This window comes from Ovis aries, chromosome 26, assembly GCF_016772045.2.
Source record: "Ovis aries strain OAR_USU_Benz2616 breed Rambouillet chromosome 26, ARS-UI_Ramb_v3.0, whole genome shotgun sequence".
Lineage (NCBI taxonomy): Eukaryota > Metazoa > Chordata > Mammalia > Artiodactyla > Bovidae > Ovis > Ovis aries.
The window spans coordinates 13,327,272-13,342,472 of record NC_056079.1 but is presented as its reverse complement, the minus strand read 5'-3'; the positions used below and the strand labels follow the sequence as shown (position 1 = coordinate 13,342,472).

The 15,201-nt window shown below is 50.4% G+C and overlaps 1 protein-coding gene across 1 annotated transcript in view; it reads right to left on the bottom strand.

Annotated features, from left to right (window-relative positions):
* Positions 1-15,201, bottom strand: part of WWC2 (WW and C2 domain containing 2) — a 148,066-nt gene that overhangs the window by 25,809 nt on the left and 107,056 nt on the right. Inside the window, exons 9-14 of the mRNA XM_027962647.2 lie at positions 11,845-12,087; positions 7,010-7,099; positions 5,280-5,902; positions 2,726-2,855; positions 1,654-1,734; positions 1,475-1,561 (exon numbers count right to left, since the gene is read on the bottom strand). Coding sequence (XP_027818448.1) covers positions 1,475-1,561; positions 1,654-1,734; positions 2,726-2,855; positions 5,280-5,902; positions 7,010-7,099; positions 11,845-12,087 — 1,254 coding nt within the window. The remainder of the gene's footprint in view (positions 1-1,474; positions 1,562-1,653; positions 1,735-2,725; positions 2,856-5,279; positions 5,903-7,009; positions 7,100-11,844; positions 12,088-15,201) is intronic.

Sequence of the window (15,201 nt, the reverse complement as noted above, 5' to 3'; positions counted from 1 at the left end):
CAAGGATGAAACGGATTCACCGGTTCAATCCTGGCTTCGCAGCTGGTGTGTGGGATGATCCTCCTGGGGAAGGAGCACGGGGGGACACCGACTTCATCACCAACCCCAGGCTCTCGGCCACCACGGTCGTCGTTGTCATACCCAGGAGCTCGGAGGCTCTGTTCCTAACACCCCGGTGCCCGCAGCGTCCTGGATCACGCCAGGCAGAGCTTGCCCCCTCCCACCCTGCCCCACCCTGGGGCTGCAGCAAAGGCCCTCGGTAGGGAAGTGAGGGGGACGAGGACCTAGGAGCGGACGGATTTACGTCCCGCCTGCCCATGTCCGGCTGGTTCCACAGTGACCACCATCTGGACCTGGGAAAGTGGGGACACCAAGTAGACACGGGTGACTGTGTCCCAAAGAACACTCATCCTGTGCATTAGACAAGAAATGCTGATGGTCATTCCCTAGGGATGGGACGTCTTGTCCTTCCAGAGGAAAAGAAACACGAAGGAGCGGACAGTTATGACAATTTAAGAGAAATGAATTTTTAAGTTCAAAAAATCACTGCCTAGCATCTCAGAAGTCTCAGATATGATAAACGATTTTATGCTTTGTTAAATTCAGAGGAAGAGTCTGACAAAACAGTACCTTCTACCACCACTTCCAAGTGAGTTTTCTGAGCGCATATTACGTGAGGACCCACAGTCTCTATAAACAGCATGAGGTATCTTCTGTTAAATTCCCGGAAACAGAATACCCATTAAATCCCTCCCCACAGCCCCATTTCCAGGCTTTCTAATTCATATTCTAAAGAGCTGCCTTCTCCGATCATAAAAAGTATAAGTTCATGTGAAGAACTGAGGAAGGCCATATTATTTCTGTGTTTTGTATCAACACTGATTACCGGGACTCAGCATGAAAAACCTCGTGGGCCCTGGGCCGCAGCCGTTAAGGCTGGAGGTGTAGAGGGAGAAATCTCTCTGCCTTCCTGTTGCTGTCCTTCAGTCGCTGAATCGTGTCCGACTCCTTGTGATCCCATGGACTGCAGCACGCCAGGCTCCCCTGTCCTCCACTATGTTCCGGAGTTTGCTCAAACTCATACCCATTGAGTTGGTGATGCCATCCAACCATCTCATCCTCTGTCTCCCCCTTCTCCTTTTGCCTTCAATTAGGAGGGAGAAGTCACTGATAGACTCATCAGCCAGTTATCCCTGAACACTACTGATGGGGACCCCCAATCTCAGCTCTGGGAGGCAGGCTCCTGGGGTGTTGGAACCACCCCCTTAAGCCCCCACCTCGCTGCCCTGTTCTTAAAACCAAAGGAGGGGGTGAGCCCACATCACTCCCTCTTCATCTCTATCTAGAGCTCATGAAGGCATGACCAGCCCTGCCGCATCTTTCCCCGTGTCTTCACCTGGATGAACTGCTAGATGTAAAATTCTCTCTCAGGAATTTGAAGTTCTTCGATTTGTTCTCCCCCGATTTTACTTACACTTTTGAAGAGTGAGGTATCAGGAAGGCATGCAGATTTCGGAGTTGTGCTACAATCACCATGAAACTCGACCTTTTTGCGTCGTATCTGTAAAGAGAGAAGTGGATGAGATAAGGCAGGGCACAGGCCACTTGCCGGTGCACGGAGGTGAGAAGCCGCCCTTCCGGAGCTGTCCTCACCTCAGCCCGATCTGCACCTGGGCCGTCTCCATGATCGCAGCGTCCTCCTCGCTGTACGGCACGTCCTCGGCCTCACTGGGCCTGCGGGCGGGGCAATGGCAGGCGCGGGTGAACGTTTTGCGAACCGGGAAATGCGGAGCTGTGATTGCTGTCTGCCTGCGTGCGTGCTAAGTCACTTCAGTGGTGTCTGACTCTCTGCGACCCCCATGGACTGTAGCCCACCAGGCTCCTCTGTCCATTGGATTCTCCAGGCAAGAACACTGCAGGGGGTTGCCGTGCCCTCCTCCAGGGGATCTTCCCGACCCAGGGATTGAGCCCATGTCTCTTACATCTCCCTGCACTGGCAGGTGGGTTCTCCACCACTTGTGACACCTGGGAACTGTTTGCCCCTCACGGATTCTGAACAAAAACCTGAACTAACGGCACTCCTGGACTGGCCCGTGGGCCTGACCCCAGTGCAAGCTTGCGCTTTCAAATCTGGCTTCCCCTCGTCGGGGGGACTCTGTACCTGGGCTCCGAGGGGGAGGCCTGCCTGGTGGCTGGCTTTCCCACGGCTCCCCGGGACGTGCCGCACCCCGGACTGGGCTGCCCAAGAGCTGCACACATGAGACGCTCCGTGAGCCAAATGGGCACTGGGCGGCCGCTGTGGCGTGCCCAGCAAATCACGCTTGCGGGATTTCCCTGGGGGTCCAGTGCGCAGGGGACACGGGTGTGACCCCTGGTCTGAGAACTCAGATCAACACGCCTCAGGGAAACGACGCCCTTGCACCACAGCTACATGGAAGTCTGGGCGCCAAAGCTAGAGAAGCCCACAAACCACAGTGGAGATGCCCCGTGCTGCTACCTAGACCTGACACAAAAAAATAAATAGATTTTTTAAAATCGCGTTTAGGTCTCTTAAGAGGTTCAGCTGATGAGCACATCAACCTGTTCCTCACTTCCCTGCCAGTGGGATGCTGCCAGCACCTCTGACCTTCTCAGCCCTTCCCCGCTGCAGTGAGTGGACAGAGGGCAGGGCCCTCCCAGCCGGTCACCCACGTGCGTGCAGCAGCCACTCGGGCTGGGTCCTTACTGTTTCACGAACGCTTCATAGACCCCGCTGTCCCCAGCCACCGACTCATCCGAGACCGCAGCCGACACACAGGCGGTCTTCTCCCCCAGCAGGCGGATTCCTCTTCTTTTTGGTAACGATTTTTCAACATCTAGGGAGACGAGAGTGATAGCAACCATTAATATTTCTTCTTAGGAAAAGTTAAGTCTAACACACGCACGCACGCACGCACGCACACACGCACACACGCACACACGCACATGGTTTGGTTCTGAGAAACTCAAAATAAAATTTCCACTGAGAATCAAGGATGTTACTATTCAAGTCAACAGAAGTGGATGATTCCAGGCGCTATGACTTACAAAATCCTGGGATGCTCGTTATTTTGGTCATTATTTGGGAAAGAATCTGGTGTTCCCGTCCCGGGATGTTTTAAGGGGAGGGATCAGTGGCACACTGTCTCCTGGGTCCTCTGCCTCCCTCGTCTGGGTGATCACTACAGATGCCACGGTCGGGGATAAGAAGCTGTCTGCCTCCCTCAAGTGTTGGAGAAGTTTCTATAACAGCTTCTGGCACTCGATGGAAGAAACGTCTCTCCAGTCTCCATCTCCCCAGCTGCTGCTCTAATAGAAGTTAAAGGGGAAACGTCTTTGACTTACAGAATTCCTCACTGGCTAAATACCATTAAAAACTGTGAGTTACTGAATCCTCACTGACTCCCACTTAACTTTTATCTCTGACTCATATTCATGGCTGGGCGTCCTGCAGAGAGCCGGCAGCCTCCTCTGAAGCTGCGCTCCCGTGTAATAAGCTGCAAGCCTATGGTGCGCTTTCATCCTCGGCCAGTGGAGAGCCCGGCAGAGAGCAGGGATCCACACTGGTATGCATTTCGCCCCCCTTCTGAGTCGTGACTTTACATCTTGTTAAGATGTTTAAGTCTTGAGGCTCTAGATTCTGGATTGATTTCTGCCTTTCCCTTTCTATTTCTGGCAGGGGGAAGGCATCTTCCTTGATGATGGAGTGCCTTCTCTCCACCCACCCCTCCTTCAGGAGTGGTGAAGGTGATGACATGATTTATTGATTACCCCTAGGAATAACCACAGCAGCCTGACAGAGAGTGACTGCGGAAGGACTTCGGAGGTGTTCTTGATTTCCGCCATCCAGCAGGGACAGGATGAAATGCTCGGGAACTGGGGTCCTTCAGGCCCAGAGCACAGGAGAAAGGCACAATACCCACTCTTCTCTCTTCCCTCTCTCTTGCTTTATCTTCCCTTTGTAGATGTCAGTGGTTTGTGGTAGGAACTGGGTTTGGCAGAGTTTGCACTGCTCCGTGTCATAGGGGTGATATTAACTCCCATGAGCGGCACACTGAGGGCCAGGCATGGCTGATGCTCCTGATGCATTATGAGAGCATCAACCTTCCCAGCACCCCACGAAGTAGATACCGTGTTGCCCCCACCTTGCAGGTGAGGAGCTAATGAGCCTGAGAGATGGGGCAATGTGCTCGCTGGAACTGAGGAGCCCCTGAGATGTGAGTGCAGGTCGGGCGGGCTCTGGGGGGTGGCGGGCCCCAGTGCCACACACCGCACGCCTCCCTGGGGGCAGGTGCGAGGCCCTGCAGCAGGTCTCTGCTTTGCTGGAGCCATTCTGTAAACACTGCTTCGGTGCTCCTTTTCTTTGCGGCTGATTATTTCAGTCAACACGTCACTTGCAGCTTTGGCACCTGCCGGGCGAGCAGCACACGAACCACCCAGCATCTCTGTCTGCACCCCGGGCGCTGGAGTCTCTTTCTTATCGTGTTCGGGGCGGGCTCCTCAGACCACAGCTGTGACCACCTGCCAGCCAAGGTGCACGCCATCCCAGGATGTTTACAACCACATCCACTGTATTAAAAGCTCTGGCCTCGCAAAGGTGAGCAATTAAAGCGTAGGAGACTCCCCCTCTGTTTCTGCTTCTCTGAGCTCAGGCAGGAGTGGGAACTCAACCCCATGGCAACTAGCTCTACAGCCAGAAGGTGGCAGGGCGACACCGCAGGCTGGGACCGCTTTCTCCAAATTAACTCTCTGCGGAAAGGGAGAGTCTGGCATGAAACAGAAACTGTATTTATAGAGAATTCCCATAGCAATCTAAACATTGAACCTTGGTACTAATTAGCTGCTATGCTAATTGCCTTGGTTTGAATCTGTTTTAGGCCAACTTTGAAAAAAAAATAAAAAAAGTCCTCTTCCCCACCTCACTATTTCAGAAACAGCCCCTTATCTGGAAGCCTGAAGAATGTTCACAAAGTATGTCCCCAGGCAGCTCAGGACACTGCAGGGTTCCAGACGACAAAATGGACATTTAACGGTTAAATCTATTAAATACGGAAGGCGATTTATATTCGATGAGAAAAAAAAAAAACAACTGTGCGAGTTATAGCAATAAACGTTCTTTCCCAAATGAAGCCAAAATGAAAAAAGAGCAGCAGAAAGAGAAGGGGGACGTGTACCAATACTTGCTCCCACAGAAAAAGTAACCTCCCCTCATCCCTGAAGATGGTTTGGCGGGGGCAGCTTAGAGCGTGGTCTCTGTGTACCTGCGGGCCCCTCGTACAGTGGCTCCTGAGCACACTCGCCAAGCTCCTTGTTCTCGTCCAGCAGAGACGGGGGCGCTCCTCCCGGGTCAGGGTCCAGCAGCAGCTGATGCTCTCTGAGGCTGATGTCTGCAAAGTGACCGCTCAGCTCACAGTCCTCAAAGTCAGCAGAGAACTGGTGGAGGGGGCCGTCGTGGGGAGACATGGGGAATGCGCCTTCCAAGACCAACGGGGAGCCGGGCGGGGACAGGGAAGACAGGGAGGACCTCGAGGACAGGGACGTTACGGACTTGGGGGCCTCTGCCAGGGGGGTGGGGTGGCCTGGGGCTGCGGCCGCCGCCCCCCCGGGGCCGCTCTGGCCAGGCTGGCTGGGGGACTTGGCCACCTCGTGTTCGTGGATGGTGGTGATGGGGCCGGAAGGCATGTAGCCGCCTTTCTCCTGCAGGAGGAAGTCCAGTTTGTACTGATAATCCGCGTCCAGCTGGTCGCCCTGGCTGGTGTAGTAGAGCTCGCTGGAGCTGAGGGAGTTGAGCGACCCTCTGCTGGATGTGTTCAGGGACCCCCGGCTGGAGGCCAGGGAGCCCAGGCTGCTCCCAGAGGACACGGACAGCGTGCTGGCGGAGAGGCTGGGAGAGGAAGGCGTACAGTGAGAGCCTGGACGTGGGCTTCCCTGGCGGCTCAGTGGCAGAGACCCCGCATGCTGAGCAGCCGTGCAGCCTGTGCACCACAGCTGCTGAGCCTGGGAGCTGCAGCTACGGACGCCCGAGCACCCTGGAGCCTGTGCTCCTCGACAAGAGACGCCACTGCCACAAGCAGCCCAAGCACAGCAGCTAGAGGGGCCCCTGCTCGGCACAGCTGGAGAAAAGCCGGTTCAGCGACGGAAAACCAGCGCAGCCAAAATAAATAAGTAAGACCAAACAGAAACAAAGCAAGAAGCTGCGATGATGTGGATGGAAGCCCTTGCTGGCTCCTTTGGCAGAGAGGGAAGGAACCCAGTGATGTCAAAGATCAAGGTCAGCGACCAGGGAAAGGGCACCTGCAGCCACGCCACATGTTTCCATGCCCAGTCTCAAACATTTCCAACCCGGCTCTCAAAAGATTCTCTGAGGAGCAATCCTACCTTACCAAAAATCATCCTCCTTGTGTAAAAGTTTACAAAAAATTTAAAAAGGGATCAAACATCTACTGATAAATCTATCCGCATAAATATCCAGAAGCAACTGTGCAACTAAAGATATATAAAAGTGTGTGTGTGGAGGTAAACAGCATGAAGGGTTACTGCTGTGACTTTACTTAAAGAACGAAATCTTTTATTGTGAGAGAGGAAAAAGCCAGCTTCTAAAGACAAAGGCCGCTAGGCTCACTCCCCTTCTTCCTCTTTCTGTGTATATTTTGGAAGTGAATGTGTGGCTATTTTAGGGCAAATCTCCCTTTTTAAAAGAAGGGATGATGTGGAGAAATGTGTTATTTTCCTAAGTATGTCCTGGTCATTAAAATATATCTTCTTCCCAACACACTGCAAACAGCTTCCAAATAGGACCCTGGGGTTCATGAAAGCAAACAAACAAATCTCTCCAACTTTAAATCTGGTCATTCAGGTTTTAACCGTACTAGTGCAACTATTTTCTTACTTTTAAGTCATCAAAAATAAAGAGGAGGTAATTGAAGCAGAATTGCAACATGCCTGAAGGTAGCCAAGAAAAATTTTCCCTTCAGGAACAAAACAGACTTACTTTTTAAGTTGTGAATGCAAATATGTAGTTAATTTAGTAGTTTCTTCAAGTTTCTGTAGCAGCTCTTTCCTTCGCTCTTCCAATTTCAATCTAGACAAAAAAAAAAAAGGAGATAAATAAATTTATTTTCAACATAATGACGATAAGCATAGAAACTGAAGGGAGAATAAAAAGATTCTTATTATTTTCCCTTGTGAAATCCAAATGAACTCAACACAGAGAAAACAGAACCACCCATCAGAAGGAAAGTGGTCAGAGCCATCCGCAGCCACTGGGCGAAGGTGGAGGGATGTCCACATGGCCAGTGTTACTAGACCTTGCAGAGTTCTGGTATTCTAAAATTTTCTTAAATGAGTAAAAAAACCTCACACTCACAAATTAGGGAAAGACAGTGGGGAGGAAAAGAAAACAAAGGAGATGAGCGAAGATTAAGGATCCTTCTGCAGGCTCGTGACTTCCGCTTCCGTTACTAAAACATCTGACAACAATAACAGGAATTAGGAAATAACAGGAATTAGGAAAGATCATCTGAGCATGGAATTTGGTAAGGACTGTTCCGAAATCACATTCAGTGACAAGAATTCCAATCTCATTTTGATGAGAATTCTGGCGATTAAGAAACAAATTAGTCCAGTGTCCATGTTGCCAATGTGAGCTAATCTTGGCTTAACCCTTTGAGCAAGCAAAAGACATAAAAGTGATTTCCATTAACAGCACCTCTCATCACCTGCGACTGGATTTTCATGAAATTTAATCCACATTCAGCTGAACAAGTGTTTATGAGATTGAAAAAAAAATCCAGGTATTATGGAACTGTGTACTTGAGTAAGCCATTTTAAAAATACATCAAGCATACTGTCTACATCAGGATCTTTAGACATCATTGAAAAGAGCAGAAGGAGACCCAGGAAACCACCACAATTTCGGTTCTGGGGTGGGCTGCTTACTGGCGTGTGCTTATGGTAAGTCACCTAACTGTGGCTCCTGACTTCCTCATCTGTAAAATGGTGATTATAATCCTGCCGTGTCCACCTGCTAAGGCTGTGCAAGAGATCAAACAGAGCCAGCCACGTGCGTGAAAGAACTCCGCAGACATCAAAACCAATCTCCCGTGTTCAGAGTCTCAGCACACCCCACAAGGTGCCGATAGAAAAATTAGCTACTTTTCTTTGCAGAGAAAGAAAAATTCCCTAATTTTTCAACCTCTTTGAAATCCTATGTACGTTTTAGGCAGCGAGGAAACATGCCCATATTTTATTTATAGATATCTATCCTTTGATGTGCCACCAACACAATTTCACTCTGTGTTAAAATAAAAAAAAAAAAGTAACTCTTGTCATTCTGTTTAGTACTTCAAAGGGTGATAAATTCTTAATTCACAGCTTTCACAGGTGTATTTTGAAAAGGAGTATGGTCCCTTTAAAAAAAAATCTCTTAAATATAAACAAAAACAAGGAAAAATATTAATTCAAAGTAGATGAACTGAATTAGAAGGTACACAAGGTCTGGAGAAAGTCCTTCAATCCACCTGATACAGAAGCAGTACTTTTGAGGTAAGTTTTAAAACTGTCACATGTACACGAAGGTGTTCTGGTGTGTTAAAAAGAGAGACATTACTTTGCCAACAAAGGTCCATCTAGTCAAAGATATGGTTTTTCTAGTAGTCATGTTTGGATGTGAGAGTTGGACTATAAAGAAAGCTGAGCACTGAAGAATTGATGCTTTTGAACTGTGGTGTTGGAAAAGACTCTTGAGAGTCCCTCGGGCTGCAAGGAGATCCAGCCAGTCCATCCTAAAGGAAATCAGTCCTGAATATTCATCGGAAGGACTGATGTTGAAGCTGAAACTCCAATCCTTTGGCCATCTGATGCGAAGAGCTGACTCTTTTGAAAAGACCCTGATGCTGGGAAAGACTGAAGGCGGGAGAAGGGGATGACAGAGAATGAGATGGTCGGATGGCATCACCGACTCAATGGACATAAGTTTGGGTAAACTCCAGGAGTTGGTGATGGACAGGGAGGCCCGGCATGCTGCAGTCCATGGGGTCACAGAGTTGGATACGACTGAGTGACTGAACTGAACTGAGAGGCTTCAATGTGACTGTGTTTCATGCTGCAATTTAAATTCAAAGCTTTGTGTCCTAGTCAGTCATACTTGATGGTCCCCGTGTCCTCCCCTGATGATGGCTCAGGTGCTGCTCTTCTGGACCCTTTCTGGTTCCCTTGAACCCCCGAGGCCTGGCCTGTGTCCTGCCACTGTACCCTAAGCTCCTGGAGGGCAGGCCCCAGCTCTTTCTCCCCATTCCACCCAGGGTGCCTGGAGAGCCCGGGACCCCCTCCCCAGACCCCGTCCAGCAGGTGTCTAGGTAACAGGTCACTGGGAGAAGCTTAGCGAAGGCAGGAGTCACAGAAGCCCCACCAGGTGGGTGCGGCTGTCACTGTCCTTGGTCAAGCGCCCCACCTCCTGTCTTTGATGGAGTCAGAGCCTCTTCCGGTGGGAGCTGGTTCCCGGTCTCCTTCCTGGAAAATGACCTCTCCCCCTTCCTCTGTGGTAGGGCCCAAGTTGCTCAGACGTCAGCTTGTCTCCCCTCACCCTTCTCCAGCCCCGGCTGGTGGTCCTCCTGAGCGAGAAGGATCTCTTCCATCTGGCCCTGAAGGAGCCCTCCCACGGTCCCACGGCTCCACACCACAGCTCATCATACCCCTCACCTCTGCCCCAGTGTCCCCAGGGGGAAGGCGCACATCATCTACAGAAGGAACAAGTTCCTTTTCCATTTAAAAAACCCCCAAAACAAAAATACATTCATACCCCCTCCCACTTGCTACAATTTTTTTTTTCAGTGAGTGAAGTGAAAGTCGCTCAGTCATATCTGACTCTTTGTGACCCCATGGACGGTATAGCCCATGGAATTCTCCAGGCCAGAATACTGCAGTGGGTAGCCATTCCCTTCTTCAGGGATCAAACCCAGGTCTCCCACATTGCAGGTGGATTCTGTACCAGCTGAGCCACAAGGGAAGCCCTTTTTTTCAGAACCAGTGGCAAAAATATTCATATAATTAAGAAAGAATGAAGACATCTTGGCAAGACGTAAGGCAAAACCTCTAGCAATGTTAAGATCTTATCAGCTGTAGGAAAGCTCAGGGTTTAAGGAATTTCAGTATCTGTAAGGAAAGGACAGGCAGATGCGTAGGAAGGCTTTTTTCGCTGGAGAGCCGTTTCTCTTTGCGGGAGATGGGTCACACGGGAGCATTACTCCGCCGGATGCGCCTTACGACCACTAGGGGGCGAGCTTGATCTCCTTGGTCCTGAGAGTCAGTGACCCCTCAAGGACTGGGGCTGGGGGATTCTAGGGGCTCACCCGCCGGCTGAAAATTCATGTGAGTTCTGTGGGCTCCTCCAGAGACCACAAGTCAGTAACGACCCAGAATCTCACCTGAGAATCTCTTAAATCTTGAAATTTAAGAGACACAGACACAGATGCTCAAGAGCATCAAGGTAATTCAGGGAAACAACTGAAGTCTGCCTTCTGACCCTTACATTTTTTCCTTTTGGTCTTGCTCAGATGGATCCCTACCTGGCCAGCCCGGCTCACACCTGCCTGCGGGCTGAGCCTGCAGCTCACAAGACTAGAGATGTCAGCGCGGGAGGGGAGGAGATGCGGGGGAGTGACGACAAGTATTTAAGACAGTGAAAGGCCGTCATCTGTAAAGGGTCCCCTTGGATATTTTCTCACTCCTGAAAGCTGTGACGCTGCAGCCACCAGTCGTCGCCGTCAGCACCTTAACTCACGGAGGCCAACGCTCCCCGCACAGTCACGGTCAGACAGGTGCCCATGCTAATGCGTGACCAGGAATGTCAGAGGTGCTTTTCCCTGCCCACCACCCCCACCTTCTCCAGCACTCTACTTCTCAAATGCTTTGGTATTATGTCAGCACACAACCTTAAACACGTATAGAGGACAAGGCATGCAAGAAGCTAAGAAGTTTAAAAAAAAAAAAAAAGGGAAAACCAAAAGTGACTGGATTATGGCTGGGGATTTTAAACTTACTTCCAGGTCACCTGAAAATATGCAAATGTGAGTTTCTTGCCCTTCATTCTGCTCCTTACCTGTGGGCCTAAATGATGGGTGTAGGGTGGGGTTCTAAAGGGCTGCTTGGCCTATGGTTGAGACAGGGAAACAGGTCTGGGCATCTGTCAGCGCAGCCTGGACCCCGGGGGGTGATGGCCTCATGGCGAACCTGCACACACAGGTCCCCCGGCCTGAGAGTGCAGCTGATCCATTTACAAAACTGCATTTTTTTTTTTTTTTAGATCAAATGATCAATTTATACCTTCCCACAGGAAGATCTAAAAATGGCTTAAAGTATTTTCCTTTCTATTTTCCACCTGCTTCAGATGAGTGTTTCAACTGACAAAGTCCAAGCGAACGTCTTGTGACCTGGTGAAATATCAAAGGGAGCAAGACGCCTTTTCCTTGTGAACTGAAAAGCAATCAACTTTTGCATTCTTGTGAGCAATAAAGCCCAGAGTAGGAAGCTTTGCGCTGCTCTAACAGTCCAGATAATCTCTCTTATCAGAGTGCGATAGTTTACAGCCACTGTTATCAGACTGCATTCCTGGTTTTCTGTCAACATTCCTTACTTATTCAACATCTGTCTCAGGCATTTTCACGTTCTCAACAATCACGGAGGAGCCACGGGGCCCAAGGAGAGTGTGCTTTACTGCTCTATGTGGGGGGGATGTCCTTTCGTGCTGGCTCTCGGTCCACCAAGGGCAGGTGCATTTGAGATTTCCGGACCATGGAGGAGGGCCCGGAGCCCTGGGCGGGAACGCACCTCTCGGCCAGGGCCCGGCTGGGCGCGCCCCTCACGGCCAGCAGCTCCTCCTCCAGCCGCTGCCTCTCGGCCTCCAGGCTCTCCAGCTCGTCCTGCGTGCGCCTCTGCGGGGTGACGAACTGCAGCTCCTTTAGAAGCTCTTCCTTCTCGTGGATCAACATCAGTTTCTCCTTCTCTATGTCCAGCGTCCCAGGCCACGCCTCGCTGTCCAGCTTTGACAGTTCAATTTTCAGGTTGGCCATACTGAAATAAAACCTAGAGTCAGTATCTTCTAAGAACCTATAATGGAGAATAATCTGAAAAATAATATGGTGGTGGTTTAGACGCTAAGGTGCGTCTGACTCTTTTGCGACCCCATAGACGGTAGCCCACCAGGCCCCTCCATCAATGGGATTCTCCAGGCAAGAATACTGGAGTGGGTTCCCTTCTCCAGGGGATCTTCCCAACCTAGGGATCGAACCCATGCCCATGCATTGCAGGCAGATTCTTTACCATCTGAGCCACTGGGGAAGGCCCCACCCCCACAATAATATATGTGTATATGTATAACTGATTCACCTTGCTGTGCACCTGAAGCATTGTGAGTCAACTGTACTTCTATAAAATATATATTATGAAAATAAAATAAAATAAAATGGTCGTGCACATTCTAAGAAGTCCCAAGGAGGGGGAAACACTAGGCAGGCTGAGTTTGGGGTTGACCCCCAGGGGCAGCTATGACAGGGAGGAGAGGGTGAGAGGCTGACCGAACCGCAGCCCCTAGTCGGGTCCCCAAGCTGACGCTACACTTCTCATCCGCCTCACCCTCCCCACCTTTAGAATCCAGGTTATCACACCAACTACCTGAAAAGAAGGATGAAGGTCAAACTATACAGATGCTTAAGAAGCAGAGGACCAGTCAGTCCTGATGCGTGGAGGAACACCTGAGGACTTTGTTAAAAAAAACAAACCAGCAACTCTGGTGAGTGACGCCTGAAGGGCTGTCATGCTGGCTCCGTTCCTCTGGGTCGAGATGCTGAACCCGGCTACGCTGGCAGCAACTGAAGAGCAGCCAGTTGGGGGAGGGGAGAAGACAGGGCTGGGCCACCCGGAACCACAACCAAGGCAGCCCCTCAAGGTCCCAGCGCCGCCAGCGAAGAGCAGGCGGGCTGGGCCTCCTCCAGCCATGTCCTTCGACGCGCACAGGGAGCTCGCTTCCCGCTCCGGGGCCTGGGTGGAGTCTACACCACGCGCCACGCGCTCCCCGAGCCGGCCCTGCAGATGCCGCCTCGACCTGGTCTTGCTCTGCACGAGGCACCCAGCACAGGCGGCACCGGGGTGGCGGCAGGAAGGGGCAACGGAGAACACAGCCAAGGGACTCCTCCCCAGCTTCATGGTTTTGCTGACCCCACTCCTCACCGCGTCTAGAGCTTTGTACTCAACCATCAAGTCAACTCCGGATTTAACCAGAAGGACCACCCGAATCCAATAACTTGGTCTGGGGCACCATGAGGACTGTCGGGACTGTTCACTAGAGGAACGGCACTTGGCTGTTTTGACCACAAGCACAGGATCAAGACAAATTATGGGGAGTCCCCTGGTGGTCCAGTGGCTAAGACCCCTCACTCCCAACTCTGGGGGCCCTGGGTTCAAATCCTAGTCAGGGAACCAGACCCCACATGTCACAGCTAAGAGTTTGCAAGCTACAACTAAGATTTGGGGCAGTGAAACAAATAGATAAATAAATATCTTTCAAAAAGATAACTATGAACACAGCTGATATTGGCATTGCTGGTAAGTTACTTCAGTCGTGTCCGACTCTGTGCGACCCCATAGACAGCAGCCCATAGACAGCAGGCTCCCCCGTCCCTGGGATTCTCCAGGTAAGAACACTGGACTGGGTTGCCATTTCCTTCTCCGATGCATGAAAGTGAAAAGTGAAAGTGAAGTCGCTCAGTCTTGTCCGACCCTCAGCGACCCCATGGACTGCAGCCCACCAGGCTCCTCCATCCACGGGATTCTCCAGGCAAGAGTACTGGATATTGGCATTAGGAACCCTATATTCCTACTTCAAAATGTTGGATGATTACTCTGATATTATCACAGCACATAGCAGAAGATGATGAAGGCAGAAAAGGGGGCACCTGCCCCCTCCTTTTAGATGGAGGAAGTTGTACAGGAGAAGAAAAAGTTGACTGAAAAATGTTATCAGGACCAAGAGGGAGGCAGCTCCACATTCTGGTGCCTTGAGTTTCCTGTTTGAGTTAAAAAGAAAGTTGCCACCTTAAACTATGCTGTGTGTATAATGTACTTGTGATTTTCACCTGTCGTCTGCACTTATGATAGATGTAACATCAGCTATTCTTCAGCTTTAACCACAAAACTGTAAACAACTGTCTCAACGTACTGGAAAATTAATCATCAAAATGCTAAATAAGCATGATATTATTGGCTTCATTAAGCATGTAAAACAAAGGCTGCAGGAGAAAACAGGTTTCCGAGAAACACAACCCAAACACAAGTAAACACAAAATTCTTTACTTATTCAGAATTAAGGAAGAAAAAGCACTTTCAGCACACGCAGAAACCCCCGAGACGCACCATCTCCTCAGAATCACTAGTAACTAAAGGAAAACCTCAAATGGTAACAAAGAGCGATGTAACCGAACGGGAAAGAACCAACATCTTAAGTCTTGATGGGACTGAATTAAACAACTGAACCGTGAGCAATGATGTAGTGAAAGAAAGAACAGCACCTGTTGCTTGTGGGATTGGGCATTAGGTAGGTCTTGAATTTGATTTGGAAAGAGTGCGCTAAATCTGAGCAAGAAACTGTGACGCTTTCTTGGAACACCTAGAAGACAAGTGCTGTTTAAGCTCCAGATGGAGCCAGCGTCCAGCAGAAGCTCAAGCTGGCCCAAGGGAAGTCGAGTCAAACCCCAAGGACGAAGGGGGATGAGGCTCGCCTTCCCAAGATTAATTCTGAGTTACGGCCATTCTCCTTCGGAAAGCCAGACACTGATCCTGGCTTTGTTTATGTCAGAGCCAAGGAGTTCTGGCGGCTCGGGGGCTGGTGTGCTCATAGCTGGAGCGACCCGAACAGGCTCCCAGGTCCCCAGGCCGCAACAGCACAAAGGAGCCCTCAGTCCCGGTCGAGGGGAACCGCTAGTGCCGGACGTTAGAAGCAGACAACGAGGTGCATGACGCTTTTCCTACCCTCAAGAAATTTACAGTCCACCTGGGAAACTTTACAGGCATTAAAATTAGCCGGGTATAATTCTGCTCAGAGAGGCGAAGTGACTTGCTCAAGCTCACGGTGGTTAATAATTTGTGGAACAAAGCTTACGGTTCTTTCAGTAAATCAAAGAGCCAAGTAAT